The following is a 19377-nucleotide window of genomic DNA, read 5'->3' as shown; positions in this document are numbered from 1 at the left end:
GAGAAAGAAAGAAAGAAAGTCAGTTACCTACAAGGGAGTACCCATACGACTGTCAGCTGATTTCTCAACAGAAACTTTGTAGGGAGTGGCAAGAAATATTTTAAGTGATGAATAGCAGGGACCTACAACCAAGATTACCCTACCCAGCAAAGCTATAATTTAGAATTGAAGGTCAGATAAAGAGCAAGAAGAAAGAAGAAAGAAGAAGAAGAAGAAGAAGAAGAAGAAGAAGAAGAAGAAGAAGAAGAAGAAGAAGGTAAAGATACAAATTATGAACAACAAATACACATCTATCAACAAGTGAATCTAAAAATCAAGTGAATAAATAATCTGATGAACAGAATGAACTGGTGATCATAATAGTATCAGGGACATAGAAAGGGAATGGACTGACTATTCTTGGGGGGGAAAAGGGTGTGGGGGGTGCGGGAAGAGATTGGACAATAATCGTGCACCTATGGATGAGGACAGTGGGTGGGGAGTGAGGGCAGAGGGTGGGGTGGGAACTGGGTGGAGGGGAGTTATGGTGGGAAAAAAGAGGAACCAATGTAATAATCTGAACAATAAAGATTTAATTAAAAAAAAAAAGATAAACATGATTGACAAGCCTTTAACCAGACATACCAAGGAAAAAAGAGAGGGAACCCAAATAAATAAAGTCAGAAGTGATGGAGGAAAAGTAACAACTGACACCACAGAAATAAAAGGGATTTTATGAAAAAATTATGAGCAGCAATATGCCAAAAAATTGGACAATCTGGAAGAAATGGATAAATTCCTATAAGATACACTCTCCAAAAACTGAATCAAGAAGAAACAAAAAATCTGAACAGAAGAATTACAACTAATGAAACTAAAGCAGCCATCAAAAAAACTCCCAACAAAGATCCTGGACTGGATGGCTTCACAAGTAAATGTTACCAAACATTCAAAGACCTACCACTTACCCTAACTATGCCAAAAAATTCAAGAGGAAGGAAGACACTCAATTTCATTTTATGAGGCCAGCATTACCCTAATTCCAAATAAAGACACTATAATGAAAGAAAACTATAGGCCAATGGTGAATACACATGTCATAATCCTCAAAAAAATATTAGAAAATCAAATGCAGCAATACAATTTAAAGATATACACCAGGATCATGTGGGATTTATTCCTGGGATGCAAAGTTCATACACTATTAGCAAACCAACTATCATGAAACATCACATAAATAGAAGTCATAGCCTCAGCAATCTGACAAGAAAAAAATAAAAGACATATCAATAGGAAAGAAAAAAGCAAAATTGTCAGTATTTGCAGATGATGCATATAGAGAACCCTAAAGATTCCACCAAAAAATTACTAAAACTGATAAATAAGTAAAGTAGTAGAATACAAAGTAACCATTCAGAAATCAGTTGCATATTTATACACCAATAATGAATTATCAAAAAGGGAAACTAAGAAAACAATCCCATTTTCAACTGTATAAAAAATACATCTAGGAATAAATTTAATCAAGATAAAAGACATTGGAGAAAAAATGGAGGAAGATATTAATAAATGGAAGCATATACCATGCTCATGGATAGGAAGAATAAGCATTATTAAAATATCTGTATTACCCAAAACAATCTACAGATTCAATGCAATTCCTACCAAAATGCCAATGGCATCCTATATAATAAAAGGGTAATATGCAAAATGACCAAATGGCAAAATGACTGGAACGCCACGGCTCCTCCCACCGGCTGGCCACGCCCCTTAGCGCCCCCCCCACCCTGATCGGGGGCGGGGCCGGACCGCAAATGGCCCAAGGCCCCTTGCCATGGTGGGCCCCACTCCCAATCGGCCCATTGGGGTGGGCTGGCTGGACCCCACCAGTGCATGAATTCTTGCACCAGGCCTCTGGTATTTCATAAAACTAGAACAAATAATTCAAAAATTTATACAGAACTAGTAAAGCAATAGCTGAATAACCAAAGCAATCTTGAGAAAGAGTAACAAAGTTGGAGGAATCATGCTACCTGAAATCAGGGCTATAGTAATCAAAACAGCATTGTACTGGCATAAAAATAGACACATAGATCAACAGAATAGAATAGAAAGGCCAGAAATAAACCCATGCCTATCTGGTCAATTAATGTTTGACAAAGGAGGCAAGAACATGGATGTGAGTTAAAAACACAGTCTATTCAATAAGTAATGTTGGGAAAATTGAACAGATGCATCCAAAAAAATAAATAAATAAAAAGAAACTAGACCACTTTCTTATACCACCTGAAAGAATAAACTCAAAATGTATCAAAGACTTAAATGTAGGATTCAATACCATAAAAATCCTAGAAGAAAACATAAAACATCTTGGACATTTCTCTTAGTAATATTTTTTTCTGATATATCTCCTCGGACAAGGGAAACAAAACAAAAAATAAACAAATGGGACTACATCAAACTAAAAAGATTTTGCACAGTCAAGCCACCAACAAAATGAAAAGACAACCCACTGAAATGGGAGAACATATTCACCGATGATACATCGGATAAGGGGTTAATATCCAAAATGTATAAAGAACTTGTATAACTCAGCATCAAAAAACAAATAATCCAATTAAAGAAATAGGCAAAGGACCTAAATAAATACTTCTCCAAAGAGGACATATAGATGGCTAATAGACATATGAAAAGATACTCAATGTCACTAATCATCAGAGAAATGCAAATTAAAACCAAAATGAGATGTTAACTCACACCTGACAGAATATCTATCATCAATAAATCAACAAACAGCAAGGGTTGGAGAGGTTTCGGAGAAAACGGAGCTCTAATGCACTGTTGGTGGGAATACAGATTGGTGTATCCACAGTGGAAAACAGTATGGAGATTCCTAAAAAAAATTAAAAATGGAACTGCCTTATGACCCAGAGATTCCATTTCTGGGTATATATAGCTGAAGAAACTCAAAACACTAATGTGAAAGAACATGTGCACCCCTATGTTCATTGCAACATTATTAATAACTAGAGGCCTGGTGCACGAAATTCGTGCACTCAGGGGAGGGGGGCGTTCCTTCAGCCCAGTCTGCGCCCTCTTGCAGTCCGGGAGCCCTCAGGGGATGTCCAACTGATGGCTTAGGCCCACTTCTGGGCCTAAACCGTCAGTTGGACATCCTTAGCGCTGCCGCGGAGGCGGGAGAGGCTCCCGCCACCACCGCTGCATCTGCCAGCTGTAAGCCCGGCATCTGGTGCAATGACCTCCAGGGGGCAGCTCCTGTGTTGAGCGTCTGGCCCCTGGTGGTCAGTGCGCATCATAGTGGCTGGGCGTTCTACCGTTCAGTCGATTTGCATATTAGCTTTTTTTTTTTTTAATACATTTTATTGACTTTTTACAGAGAGGAAGGGAGAGGGATAGAGAGTTAGAAACATCGATGAGAGAGAAACATCGATCAGCTGCCTCCTGCACACTTCCCACTTGGGGATGTGCCCGCAACCAAGGTACATGCCTTTGACCGGAATCGACCCTGGGATCTTTGAGTCAGCAGGCCGACGCTCTATCCACTGAGCCAAACTGGTTAGGGCTGCATATTAGCTTTTTATCATATAGGATAGTCAAGCTATGGAAACAACCCAAGTGCCCATCAATAAACAAGTGGAGAAAAAACCTATGATACATATACACAATGGAGTATTTCCTGGCCATAAAAAGAAATATTACTATTTGCGACAGCATGAATGGACGTAGAAGGTATTATGCTCAGTGAAATAAGTCAGTCAGAGAAAGACACCATATAATTTCATTTATATGTGGAATCTAAAGAACAACATATATAAACAAACAAAACAGAATCAGGCTCATAAACACAGAGAATAGACTAATGATTGCCAGAGAGGAAAAGGTTTCGGGAACTGGGTGATAAAGGTGAAGGGATTGAGAAGTACAGATTGGTAGTTACAAAATAATCATGGAGATGTAAAGTTCAGCATAGGAAATATAGTCAATTCTACTGAAATAACTATATATGGTGCCAGTTAGGTACTGGAAATATCAGGGGGAACACTTTATAAAGTATATGATTGTCTAACTACTATGCTGTACACCCAAAACTATACAAAATAATACTGCATGTAAGCTGTAATGTAAAAAATTAGAAAATTAAGTAAAATAAATACCCCTAGGCGACATTAATGTGCAAAGTTTGGAAACTATCATCTTAAACTCTAAATAAACATTCCATCATGTGTTATTGCTCTGAAAATCCGAGATGTATACCATTAAATCTGCAACCTGAATCACCTATATTTCAAGTATGACATGGTAGTTCAGTAGCTGGTCAGTAAACCTGCCACTTGCACATTAATCTGGCATCCTTATCTTCTATTTGCCAAATATAAACTCATGAAGTAACAAAAAAATATTTTTTAGGAAAAGTGATCCCACAGAAATATTTCAGAATCTAATTTTTTAGCTATAAAAGTTAATACAGTGCACATAGCTTATATTCCATCAATAACCCAAAAATAATCTGGGCCAGCCCCCTAAAATCAAGAACATTACTATTTCAACAAAAATACATACAGATGATTTTGATGACTGGGATAAATACAAATTGTAAATAGCCTCATGTTAGTTGAGGCCAGGTTTTGCCACTGATTAAATGGCAAAAAAGTTCTTTGGAATTTCAGAGCAATTTTGGATTATAGAAATGAAGACTAGCAATTATGGATATATATATATATATGCATGGATCACAATGTGAGATCTCTTCAACGTCCCACGGAACATGACTAAATAGTCTGAAAGGCACTGACAGAATGCTTCTGTAAATACGCACATGAAAATGTTTTAGTGTGTGCTGCTAGAGTAAAGGAAAACATCTGATGAAAAAGACATGTTGTGCAATGTGTATTTGAGTAAGTTGGTAGTACAAAATATATACTACTACTACTACTACTACTACTACTACTATTACTACAAAGCCCACGCCACTGAAAGAATGAACCTAGAAGAAAACTAATCTTTGTTGTTAGTATTGAAAGTAAAGAAAAAGGAACATCTACTGGAAAACAGAATTCTTACTTAAATCAAAAGGCATAACGTTAAAATTGGAATTAATGGTGGACTAAAGCATGGCATGAATTGAGTTTACTATAAATACAATCCTATATAATAAAGAGCTAATATGCAACTGGTCGTCACGCCCTCACACCAGGGCCGGGGGCCCTGAGCTGAGGCCGTGCCCCCCGCCCTGTGGGGCTTGATGGGGGTGGGGCTGGCTGGGTCTGGGTCTTGCGTGATTTCGAGGCATGCGGGTGGGCGGGGACTTGACGCTGGGTCCTGTGGTGCGTCCCAGACTCTGACAGGAGGGAGATTTTCATATACATTTTACTAATTTTCTTTCATCTCTGACACTTCTACTATAGAGAAAGGGCCAATAGCAATATTAAAATATTTCCTCTATTTAATTCCCTTTTAATGTGCACGAATTCTGTGCACCGGGCCACTAGTGTAGAAATAAAACTATGTAAGTGTTTCAACATAAAATCTGTGTAAAACTACTTCAGAGAATTATTTCAGTGAAAATTAAAAAATTTGTAGAAAATGAGTTCTGCATAAGTAATTTGTTAAGACTAGCAAAGAAAACATGTATCATAAATCACAATATTCTCAGAGTTTCCCTTAATACATGCTTAAGTTTTATACACAGAGTTGCGCTCGCGCATACACACACACACACACACACACACACACACACACACACACACACGGGAAGGGCATGTGGTAAAGGTCCACATAAAATAATTTTGGGAATTTTGGATTGCAGTTTAGCAGTTTTTTCTCCATTAGAATTTTAAAAAACCTACGCAATCTGTTCACACTTCTTTGTCCTCCAAATCCTTTTTCTTTAAGCATTTAATAGGACTAGCATTCCACAGAATATTAAACTGTTGGAGATACCTCTTTAAATTTGGGGATTTTAGGTGATCTTCAAGAATGAGTGTCAAGAATCAACTTCTAGCTCATACCACTAATATTCTTATCCTTAGTGTTTATTTAGTGCATCCTCCATGCAATGTAATCAAATCCTCAGAGATCATTAATTTTGGAATTAGTAGCATGGACTATCATATATACATGAGGAAATAGTGTATCTTCATTGATACTAAACACTAAATCAAAACAAAACTTAATCAACATTTAAAAGTATAAGTAGGACATTTGTATAAATATTGAAATGCTATATACCTCATCAAATTCTTCAGTCATTTTTCTGATGATTTCTGCATTCTGCATATTTCGAAACATCTCTATTCTCACAGTACCTGTGAAACAACAGATTTTACAGTTAATCTTTTTCTATTCCATGCTAAAATTAAATTTTAACTGACCATTGTTTGGAAAGTTTTATATGCTTGGGTTTTTCTTTCCTCCAACAACCTCCTATCTATACCAAAAAAATATCATAAGAAGTTCAAAGTTCTTTAGATATTTTTTAAAAAACGGAATATTCTGTGAATTAGGTTAAGTGTAAGAAAAAATACTGAGAGGAGTATTGGGAAAGGAAAAAATAAAGACATAAAACAAATTTATATTGTATGGAGAGCCCTAAAAATTGACTTAGACATATGTTGGCGTTATCCAGACATATAGGTGGCTGCCTTAGTCTGAATAACATCCATCTGGATGGTATTATCTCCTTTCATGGCTCTTTGTGATATTCTTTATCACAAGAATATTCTTCTATAGATTAAAATGAAATGTCCCTTAATTTAGTAACACACTTGAGTTAAAATAATTTCTCTGAACTTTTCATGAAAAGTTGCTCAGTGTCCTAGCTAGTTTGACTCAGTGGATAGAGTGTTGGCCTATAGACTGGAGGGTCCTGGGTTCGATTCTGGTCAAGGCACGTACCTCGGTTGCAGGCTCCTGGCCCTGGTCGGGGCATGCGGGAGGCAACCAATCAATATGTCTCTCTTACATCAGTGTTTCTCTCTCTCCCTCTCCCTTTCACTCTCTTTAAAAATCAACGGAAAAAATATCCTTGGGTGAGGATTTAAAAAAAAAGTTTCTCAGTAACTTCTACATAAATATCAAACAATCAAAATAATGTTAACCCCTTTTTCATCTTTCTTTCATATTACTTTCAGCTACTTTATTTTTATCTCAAACATGATTATGTAAATATTATCATAAAAAAAATGATGTGTGGTTTATACCAAAAACTTCAGTTAAAAATAAAGATAACTTAAAAATATTAAAATACGGTTTAAAGTCAACCTTAAGGACAAAGAACCCTGGCCTAATAATTAAACAATGTTCAATTTTTACTGTATAAACATAAAACATTCAAGTTAAAAACTCGACAGACTGAGAGAAGGCAATGTGGAAAAAAAACTTAAAAAACAACTCAATGAGTTAGTAAGAAAATAATTACTTTATAACCTCTGTCTGGCTCCTTGCCAGTGATTACCAGCTCCAATTCAAATCACATTTAGTAGTGTGGGGAAGTCTCTGAAATGTATTGTCCTCTCTTACAGGAAACAAGATGAAACCAAACAGCCACTAAAAGTCATCAAGATATGGTCTTAATTCATAAACTATAATAGCACATTAAACTGAATCTGACTTAATTTTTACTGATCTGTAAAATGAGGAAAGTCATACCTGCTCTCTTTTAATCAAAATCATCTTAAAGCACATTTTAATTACTTGATATACAGGACAGGACAAAAGTTGGTTTACCATTGTTTGTATGGAAAATAATAAATAATACAAGAATAAGCTCTGTGTTTCGAGTACTCACACTGTAAACCTACTTTTGCCCCATACTGTATAGCTCTCTCATTCCTTTTTAGGATGCTGAGTTATGTACCACCGACAGGTATTCCCTATAACCAGCTGTAGGGATGAGAGAGTCTAGATTGGGAGGTTCGGGTGAATAAAAAAAATTTTTTAAAGAGTTCTACCACAACATCCAATTTCCTAAACAAAATGAAAAAACTTTGTGTTTTTTTAATGCCAAAAAACAGTACTATAGATAGTATTTAACAGTTTTCTTGATGCCTATAGCCTTTATTTTCAGACAATTTTTTAAAATTAAATAAACAGAAAACACATTAAATTGCTAATTATAAATTGTCTAAAGTAAAAGTTACTTTGTGTCAGACATTCTTAGAATCAAATTAAACAAAACTGTTTAATTGTACAGTTGACCTTGAACAACGTAGGGGTTTGAGACATCGAACCCTCACACAGTCAAAAACCCATGTATAACATTTTACTCCCCCCAAATGTAACTTATAGGCATCCCTCGGTATCCATGCAGTATTGGCTCCAAGGACCATCCAATTCTCAACAGAAGATCAAATATACTGTTTTCAATTGTCAAAAGGTTGTATTTGTGGATATGAAACTCTGAGATACAGAGAGCAGACTATGCATTTTTTGGGGGGAGGAAAATCCACCTATAAGTAGATCTGCACATTTCAAACCTGTCATTCAAGGGTCAACTGTATTTAACCTTGTTTGGGTCATGAACTATTTTGTCAATCTGAAATGGACTCCCATAGATAAAAAGCATGTAATTTCAGGGGTTGTTTCAAGGTATTCCTGATAAGTAAAATTATATTCATAAGTACTAAACAAGAATAAGTAAAATTAGATCTTTAGGTTATTAAACGTGGGAAGAATTAGTTGTTCTTTGGAAGGTGAATATATATATTGACTGGAATGTCATTACATGGTTGTATGTATTTGTCAAAAGTCATCAATCTGTACACTTAAAATGTGTGAATTTGATGAAAATGTGTAAAGTTGATTACAAAAGAAAAAGAAAAAGTTATTAACCAATGTCAACCCAATAAATTTAATGAAAAACCAACAAACAAAAAGATAAGAAATCTTGGGCTGCCAAATTCTTTAAGCAGAATCAGGTCTCTTCTGAAGCAGAAGGGAATTGTGGGCAAAGGAAAATTGCCAGATGATATCAATGAGAATACTGCATATACAATATACATGCGGAAGACTCTCTTAAATTGATTTCATTATATTTTATTGTAACTATGACTGATGAATAAGGATCAACTCACTGTTTCTACAGATTTCAGTAAGTGGTGTGTTTGGTGGGGAGGAATCTGCCAAGGTGAAATCTTAAATAGAATAGTTTTGAATAAATGATATAACTCATTCAGCTTATATAAATAAACCAACAAGAAAAAGGACAACGTTAATTATTATTTTAGTAGTAAGTTACCTATATCATTATTAAAATATTTCCAGTGCAAATAATGATCCACTCTATTTCCATGACTGATATGACCGCTTTCACATACAGTGGGATCTTAACTATAATTTCAGTGCACTAGCTCTGTTAGTTCATAAAGGGATTACTATTTTGCTGCATTAATTTAATGTTACAAAAAGGAAAGGCAACCAAACAGTAACTAGCATTAAAAGAAATATTAAAACACACACACACAAAACCACATGCTTAGCATCTTTAAGGGTGACTACCATATTCAAATAAAAATTAATAAAGCCCGTCGGCCTGCGGACCAAAGGGTCCCAGGTTCGATTCCGATCAAGGGCACATGCTCAGAGTTGCGGGCTCGATCCCCAGTAGGGGGTGTGCAGGAGGAAGCCAATCAATGATTCTCTCTCATCATTGATGCTTCAATCTCTCTCTCCCTCTCTGAAATCAATAAAAATTTATTTAAAAAATTACTAATAAAATAAAATCAGGTATTTAAAGCCAGAATTTTGAAATGAACAAAAGCTTGTTACTGAGATTATTATTATTTTTTAAATATATTTTTATTGATTTTTTTTATAGAGAGGAAGGGAGAGGGATAGAGAGTTAGAAATATCGATCAGCTGCCTCCTGCACACCTCCCACTGGGGATGTGCCCGCAACCAAGGTACATACCCTTTCAATTCACAGGCCGACACTCTATCCAGTGAGCCAAACCAGTCAGGGCACATTCTTGGTTTTTAAACATGAATAATAAAGATACATAAAAATCTGAAATAATTCAAATTCATAGAAACACAAATATATGACACTAAATAATTATTTAGTAGGAAAAAGATTATCTTCCTCTTTGTAACAAGTTATCTGTGAGAATCCTGCAAGAATAATCTACCAACATACATAATTTATATCCTATATAATAAAGAAATATGCAAATTGGACCATCACTCCAACACACAAGATGGCCACCCCAAATGTGGTCAAAGATGGCTTCCCCCATGTGGACACAAGATGGCCGCACAAGATGGCCTGCAGGGGGTAACAGGCCAGCAGAGGAGGGCAGTTGGGGGCGACCAGGCCGGCAGGGGAGGGCAGTTGGGGGCAACCAGGCCAACAGGGGTGGGCAGTTAGGGGCAATCACGTCGGCAAGGGAGCAGTTAGGCGTCGATCAGGCTGGCAGGTAGAAGCGGTTAGGGGCAATCAGGCTGGCAGGCAGGCGAGCAGTTGGGAGCCAGCAGTCCTGGATTGTGAGAGGGATGTCCGACTGCCCGTTTAGGCCCGATCCCATTGGAATCCGGCCTAAACGGGCAGTCAGACATCCCTCAAGGGGTCCCAGATTGGAGAGGGTGCAGGCTGGGCTGAGGGACACCCCCGCCATGCACGAATTTCGTGCACTGGGCCTCTAGTTAAAAAATAAAAGGTTGTTTGAACGGGAATTCCTGACAGGATTGTACTTCTAATAAAGATAAAAGAAAAATTCCAAAATTTTCTTCCAAAGCTGCCATAACTATGAATAATTCCAGAAATAGATGTAACATCAGAAAACTACAGTCAAGTTCCTGATTATTTGAATTATGTCAAACAGCTGGTGAGAGGGAAAGTTGATACAATCCCTGTGGCCTGCAATTTGGAAAATGTCTATATTAAAAATTTATAACATACTATTTCTTTCGCCTTGATATTGTACTTGTTGCAAAGCATCCCTAAACTCACACAAATGTAAATAATTAATGTAGAAGGTTATTTCCTGAAGCACTGTTTGTAATAGCGAAAAGAAAACAACGCCCATATATCCCTATACAGATTTCATATATAAAAATTTGATTAAATAAGTAAAAGTGGCAATGATAATGATGATAGTGGTAGCAGCTAATTTTGGGCGCTCACTATCTGCCTGGCACTGTTCTGAATAAGCCCTTGAAGTTAACACATTTAATCTTCACAACAATCCTATAGAGAATGCATTATTTTTCTCCCATTTTACAGATGAGAAAATTGAGGCACTTAGAGATTTAGAAACTTGCAAAAGGGGTTTCCCAGTAGCAGATCGTTAGTCTACATGCAAGTAGTCTGCACACAGGATCTACAACTAATCACTACTCTCTATTGACTTTTAAAGTCAATAGAATCCATGGAACTATCAAAAAAATAAAGTTGTCCATGACTGATATGTAAAGTTCTGTAGGATACATTCATACATAAAAAAGAAAGGATATGTGTGTGTGTGTGTGTGTGTGTGTGTGTGTGTGTGTGCATTAAAATATTTCTGGAAAGATATACAAATATCTGGCAAAATTGGTTGCCTCTAGGAAAGAGAAATATGTGGTTGTGGTTTAGGGATGAATGGAAACATTATATTGCATACCCTTTGCATTTCCTAAAACCTGAACTATATGAATATAGTATTCAAGTGAAATAACATAGGAATACATTTTCAATCTATCTATATATATATATAAAAGGCTAATATGCAAAATGTCCCCTTGGGAGTTCGACTGGGAGACCAGGAGTTTGATCGCTCACTATGATGTGCGCTGACCACCGGGGGCAGCGCGAAATGAAGGAAGGCCCCAGCCAGCAGGCAGAAGGCCCCGATCAGCCCTGATCGCCAACCAGGCCTAGGGACCCTACCCATACATGAATTTCATGCACCGGGCCTCTAGTAGAAAATAAAATGTTAAAGATGAAACAGAAAGACAGATTGCTCTTAAACCTTACCTACAGAGCATTTGTGTAGTCAGTATCAATATACACTCATTAGAGGGCAAGCGTAAGATGCTCAACGTAAGTCTGCCAGAAATGCAAAAGTTTATGTTTTTGTTAACAGCTATTATAGATACAAAAGATGAAACTGAAAATCAATGTGAAAATAGGACTAGAGAATACATATTTGTGTAATTAGTGATATAGGCAGTCAAAAGAGATAATTGTGGTTACAGCAATCACAACATATAGTAGAACCCTAAAGAAGCTGTCCTAGAGTGGTTTAAAGTACTTTGAATCAGACATAGTAGGACTTAGATTTCAATTACACCAGCTACTAAGTTACATATGGGGCACTAGAAAAGTCTATTTTCTTTATGAAACTCAGATTTCTAATCTTTAAAAATGATGTTAATGCCACTTCAAAGCAGGAATATTATTTTGTTCAATGCTGTGCCTAAAAAGGTGCTTCATTAGGAGAAATTCAAAAAATGTTTGTTGAAAAAAATGACTAAAGATGATGTGAGAAGTAAATGAGATAACAAATTTAAAGTACTTAGCAATATACCTGTAGCATATTATAAGATGCTCAGTTAGTATAAGGTTCTTCTACTTTATATTTATTTACTTTTTATAATTAGCCTGCATATTTTGCAAGCAAGCTAAAAGCTCTAGTTTAGTTGAGCTCTACTGAAAGCCAGATTCCTAACTGTGCATGTTGCAAAATTAATGCTATTTGGAGAATAAAACGAGTCACCTCTCATATTCCACAACCAGGGAAAATCATTTCAGTAGTTTTCCCATCACTCAGATGTATAGCCTCCACCTCCAGAGTAGCAATGATCAGATATAATAGCACTAAACATCCATCTCCAAATGCCTAGAACCCCCAGAGGGGTAAGTTAAGGGAATAAAGAAGACCTTGTCAGAAAAGCCAAGTGGGAACCTGCAAACTATCTTACCCCATATATATGAACCCATCCATGGCTTAGAGAATTGTCTCACCTTATCCTTATTCTCTTTTTTTGTTAAATATATTTTTACTAGAGGCCCAGTGCATGGATTCCTGCACCGGTGGGGTCCCTTGGCCTGGCCTGCGGGGACTGGACCGAAACCGACTCTCCGACATCCCCCAAGGGATCCCGGATAGCGAGAGGGCAGTTCTCAAGTGATGCACCCCGGAATTGGGCTCCCTCCTCTCTGGTTCCGGGTGCATCACCCGAGAACCGCAGCTGCCAAGTCACCGCAACTTGGCAGCTGTGTCTGCCCCCTGGTGGTCAGTGCGCATCATAGCTACTGGACTGTCAGGCAGTCGAATGGTCGGCTGGTTGCTTAGGCTTATATATATTTGGATTGATTTCAGAGAAGAAGGGAGAGGGAGAGAGATAGAAACATCAATGATGAGAGAGAATCATTGATTGGCTGCCTCCTGCATGATCCGGAATTGAGCCCACAACCCGGGCATATGCCCTGACCAAGAATTGAATCGTGACCTCCTGGTTCATTGATCAATGCTCAACCACTGCGCTACTGTGGTCGGGCTGCCCTCACCATTTTCAATTCTATCCCTCCTCTAGTCTATGACAGCTACAGCAGAACTCTAGCCTTGTTTGTATCCTTCCAACTGGACACAGAAGCAGGTAGAAGAGAAAGCTGAAGGCAGATAGAACTTAGCAGCAAAATAATTGATCCAAATATAACAAAAGGCCCTTTTAAGTTTATAGCTTTTATTGACACCTTATAACATTCTGGCTCACTCAAAATTAGTGAGTCTGGGTGTGGCTCAAATATGCTGCCTAAGGGCACTTGGCAGAGATTCTTCCAAATAATAAATGCCTAACTGTTCCATGTGTGAAATGGCTTTGCCTTTAAATGGATTTTCTTTTAAAAGTGGATTATACAGTCTTATCTTAATAAAAGCTAATCTGGTGATGGACTAGAGCAGTGGTCAGCAAACTCACTAGCCAATAGAGCCAAATATCAACAGTACAACGATTGAAATTTTTTTTGAGAGCCAAATTTTTAAAACTATATAGGTAGGTACATTGTTATTAACCTACCTATATAGTTTAAGTACTGTTGATATTTGGCGCCTCCCCCGCGCTGCATATCCCGCGGCCCACCTGTGCCGCGTCTCCCCTCGCCTGACCGACACCCTCCACTTCTTCTAACGCCACTTGTTCAAAATAGACTTGCCCAGGCCGAAAACCGACTTCTGCGCATGGGCCATGAAGTTTTAATTGCACTGTATGTGCGCGCCCGCACGTGGTATTTTGTGGAAGAGCCACACTCAAGGGGCCAAAGAGCCGCATGTGGCTTGCGAGCCGCGGTTTGCCGACCACTGGACTAGAGATAACCCAAGCATAGGACAGGACAATTTTTTGGCAGTCTCACTTTTGTTTCTTTTTTACTTTATGTAATAGACAGCAGGTTGTAAACCAAAATAAAATGGAGAAAGACTGAAAAGAAATCTCAATAAATTAGTAGAGAAAATCTGAGTTAGAAAAGGAGAAAAAATGCTGAGGCTACTAAAATGAAGAAGGATTCACTCAAGAAACATTTGAATACCAGAAATGTAGGACTTAACAGTTACCTCGGATTGCAATGACTATACTTAATAGTCATTCTCAAGATTTGAGGAGAGAGAGTGGGGAAAACGTAGAGAGACAAGACACTTTGGTGGCCTTTTGGTGAGCATTTAAAGCTTAATAGTATCTTGGGATATATGTGGTCTGTCTAGGTAAATTATGCAAAAATGGAAAAAACTACCTCAAAGGTTATAATAAAAAGATACATGTTTGAAAACTTGTAAACCTTTCAGAATGCCTTATAAACAGAAATTACTATGATTGTATCTCCAGTGATGAGCCTGTCTCTAGATGGCAGCCTGCACTTTGTAATATTCCTTGTGAACAGCAGATACAGTAAACCCCTTTTTTCCATGGGGAATATGTTCCAAGACCCTCAGTAAATGCCTGAAACTGCAGATAGTACCGAACCCTATAAGATACTATGCTTTCTCCTATATATACATACCTATAATAAAGTTTAATTTGTAAATTAGGCACAATAAAAGATTAAGAACAACTTATAATAAAATAAAACAATTATAAAAATATACCATAATCAAAGTTACACAAATATGGTCTCTCTCTCTCTCTCTCAAAATATCTTATTGTACTATATTCAAATTTTCACTTAAAGGAAGCACTTTATGGCTTCACTTTGGTGTATCCAAATTGCCGGCATCACTATTGTACTTTGAGGCTATTATTAAGTAAAATAAAGGCTACTTAAAAAAATTTATCTTTATTGTTTAAAGTATTACAGATGTCCCCCCTTTTTTCCCCACTGACCACCTCCACCCTACACCATGTCCCTGCACCCAAGGCCTTCACCACACAAATAAGGGCTACTTGAACACAAGAACTGTGATACAGTTGATCTGATAACCCAGGTGGCTACTAAGTGACCAACAGGCAGGTAGGGTATATGGCGTAAATATACTGGGAAAAGGGATGATTCACGTACCCGTTGAATGGAGCAGGATGGCACTGAAATCACCACACTACTCAGAATGCTGCACAATTTAAAAATTATCAATTGTTTATTTCTAGAAGTTTTCATTTAATATTTTTGGACCATTGGTAACTGAAACAGTAGAAAACAAAATCATGGATAAGTGGGGACTTCTGTCTCTATAAATACAAAAGGCAAGTGAAACATCAAACTAAGCGCTCAAAAAAAAAATCACATTGGCACATATGCGAGCACCAAATAAATGTGTACCCTTTCAAGACTGCACCAGGTACATGTCATACATATCAAGAACAGATAAATTTACTCAATATTAGTATTTCAAATTTTGAGGTTAAGTGATGCTAGTATAGCACAGGGCCAAAAGCAATTATAATTATTGTCCTAGAGTTATATAACCTTTCAAATTATTTTTATCGAATCTTGAACAACTATTAAAATAACCTCACCATCAGTGCTAATGCTGTTCACATAAGACAAGAATCAGAGGAAAGAACAGAGAAGAAAATAAATCTATTTGGGCTCTATGAATAATATATTTTTTAATATATTTCTTTATTGATTTCAGAGAGGAAGGAAGAGGGAGAGAGAGATAGAAACATCAATGATGAGAGAGAATCATTAATTGGCTGCCTCCTGCACACCCCCTACTGGGGATCGAGCCCACAACCCAGGCATGTGCCCTTGGCCGGAATCGAACCCGGGACCCTTCAGTCTGCAGGCCAACGTTCTATCCACTGAGCCAAACCGGCTAGGGCTCTATGAATAATATTAATATGATTCAAAACAGGCTGGGCTTCTTAATCTGTGGCACATGGATTCTTAAGCATCTATGAACCTTTTGAAACTCTATGAAAATTTAGGTTTGGGAAACTTTTGTGGAGAAAGGTCCAAATATTTCAGAACATTATTAAAGGAATTTGAGGACGGAAAAAGGTTAAAGTTACACATTAGAGAAAAAATATTGGCTAAAGACTTTTGGTCTTAGGAAAGTGAAAGGAGAAATAAAATGGTGACAGTAAAAAATAGTTGTAGAAAAGCCAAGACTCTGGAGCTGGGGAATGGAGAGGAGAAAAGGGTAAATTCTTTCCCTTTCTAATAAATTGAACCATGAGTGAAATGACATCATTTAAAAAGAGTCAGGTTTCATCTCTAAAGTGTAAAAAAAAAAAAAAAAGCACAAGGAAAATTGCCCATAATGTTACAGGGATACATAAATTACAGAGTGAAAATATTTATTCATCAAGTATCTTGTTTACAGCAAACACTACATATTTGACTCCAGTTACATAATATATGTAAGATAATTAGGACTTAAAAATTATTTAGGGTTATTTGGCAGTTTCCTATCAAACTGCATACAAATGACCAAGACCTATTTCTTTAATTGGTCCCAAATAATCTCAAGTATACTTTTATGAAGTCCTCTTATAATTTTTTTAATGTACTAATAAGACTTTCTCAATTCATCTTTTACCTAGAATACCCCTTTTCCTATTTTCTCAAACTTTTAAGTAGGTGATTAAAGGAAGGGGGGAAAACCGATAGGGTTGGGCTTAATAAAAGAATCTTAAAATATTTTCCTTAAACTGAATCCTCCAGTATTTTTAAAATATACTTTTAAAAAGAAGTTTGAGACTGACAGAAAAGTTATAAACACAGTACAGAGGTTCTCATATACACACAATTAGTTTCTCTTATTGTTAATATCGCACATTGGCATAGGACAATTGTCACAACTAATGAGCCATATTGATAACATTATTATTTCCCCCCAGAGCTAATGAGAAATAATTAACATACATGACTATGTAAGTTTAAGGTGTACAGATGATGGTCTGATTTGCATATATTGTAAGATGATTACAATAGGTTTAGTTAACATGCATAATCTCATACAGACACAATAAAAACAAATTTCTCCTTGTGATGAGAACTCGTAGGAACCATCTTAACACAACTTTCCTTTTTATCATACAGCAGCATTAACTATAATTACCATGTTTTACATTACATCCCTAGTACTTATTTATGTTGCAAGTGTAGTTTGTACCTTTTGACTGCCTTTCTCCAGTACCCCTTCCCTCCATTCCAGTATCATTATTATTAAAAGTTATACTTTATTCAGATTTTCTTGGTTTTTACCTAATGTCCTTTTTCTGTTCCAGGATTTTATCCAGAATACCACAAAAGGGGGTAAGTTCTCATGTCTCATTAGGCTCCTCTACACTGTGACCACTTTTACAGACTTCATGTTTTTTGATGACCATGATGGTTTTATTGAGCAGCGGTCAGATATTTTATAGAATGTCTTTCAATTTGGGTTTGTCTGGGATTTTCTCATGGTAGATACAGTTTATGATTTTTTGTTCTGTTTTCTTTTTTGTTAATACTCACCTGATGATATTTTTTCCATTGCTTTTCAGAGAGAATGGAAGGGAGGGAAGGGGAGAAACGTCAATATGAGAGAGACACATCAACTGGCTGCTTCCTGCACATGCCCTAACCTGTGGCCAGGAAGCAAACCGCTGACCCAGGTACATGCTCTTGACTGGGAAGTGAACCTGTGACCCTTCAGTGTGCAGGCTGACACTCTAACCACTGAGCACACCAGCCAGAGCCAGTTTATGGGTTTTTGAAAGATGAAAGAGATAAAGTGCCATTCTCATCACATCAAAACAAGGATACATGCTATCAACATGACTAAATACGACTAACTTAATCATGATCATCTAGCTGAGGTAGTATTTTTCACGTTTTTCCACTGTTACAAATTACACTTTTTCCCTTTTTCAATAATGTACTCTTTGGAAGGAAGTCACGATGTATAGTCCATAGTTAAGGGCTAGGGAGTTAAGCTTCATTTCCTTAAGCTTTATGTAGGTATTTACATAAATTATCTTGAATTCTACATGAAAGATTTGTCTGTTCTCAACCATTTGTATCATTATTCAATCATTTATTTATATCAGAATAGACCTATGAATATTTTACACTCTGGGTTATAATTCAAGTCTATGATATTTACGTTGTTGCTCACATTTTTCCAGCTTTGGCCATTGAGGGCTCGTTAAGTTAACTCCTGTGTCTTTTACATATTTTCATGTTGTTTAGTTTTTCTGAAGCACTTGTTTATTCTGACACTGAAATGTTCCAGGATCACCTTGTGAATTTCCTGTCCCAGTCCTAGAATTTAACATTTGTTAAAGCAGCCTTGATTTCTTTTATGGAAGAATAAAATTGGAAACCAAGATCTAGGTGCTAGGTGTGCTTATTGCTATTGGCTTTATGCTAGAAAAATGCCATTTCTTTTAGGCCCCCTCAGCTGAAAGAACAAGGAAAAAAATAAAAATAAATAAAATATATATGTATATAAATATACATATGTGTGTGTACATACTTATGAGTATACAAACATATTTATAAGTATTTCTATATGTTAGCCATTTGTGTCCATATTAAGCTTTAAGTTACACTAACGCCTTCAACTACCCCATTATGACATGGATTATTCTAGCATTCTCCCTTGCTTATCCAAAATCTCCTACTCCTACAACTGTCAAAAATCTAGTTCCCACCATCAACCACCTATTTACTGAACTTTTCAACTCCAGTATACATGTACAGTGACTTCAGAATTGGTAACCCATAATTCTATGGGAAACACCTTTGCCAACTAGACTACAGTGCTTATACTGTACTAGAGGCCTGGTGCACGAAATTCGTGCACGGGGGCGGGGGGGATCACCTCAGCTCAGCCTGCACCTTCTCCAATCCGGAACCCCTTGGGGGATGTCCTACTGCCGGTTTAGGCCCAATCCCCAGGATTGGGCCTAAACCGGCAGTCAGACATCCCTCTCACAATCCGGGACCGCTGGCTCCTAACTGCTCACCTGCCTGCCTGC

General features: G+C 37.1%; 1 protein-coding gene across 9 annotated transcripts in view; it reads right to left on the bottom strand.

The window, feature by feature from the left end:
• STAG1 (stromal antigen 1) overlaps positions 1–19377 on the bottom strand; it is a 237727-nt gene that overhangs the window by 169197 nt on the left and 49153 nt on the right. For 5 of the 9 annotated variants that reach the window (XM_014537494.1, XM_014537495.1, XM_014537497.1 and 2 more), the window contains exon 5: positions 6229–6305. In XM_014537494.1, the coding sequence (XP_014392980.1) occupies positions 6229–6305 (77 nt within the window). Of the gene's footprint in view, positions 1–6228; positions 6306–11950; positions 12023–12692; positions 12816–15466; positions 15553–19377 lie in introns of those variants that run through there. The other 4 variants (XM_014537500.1, XM_014537498.1, XM_014537501.1 and 1 more) reach the window with 4 other exon arrangements.

Source organism: Myotis brandtii, unplaced genomic scaffold, assembly GCF_000412655.1.
Source record: "Myotis brandtii unplaced genomic scaffold, ASM41265v1 scaffold18, whole genome shotgun sequence".
In the NCBI taxonomy this organism is placed as follows: Eukaryota; Metazoa; Chordata; class Mammalia; order Chiroptera; family Vespertilionidae; genus Myotis; species Myotis brandtii.
This window is presented reverse-complemented; position numbering and strand designations above follow the sequence as displayed.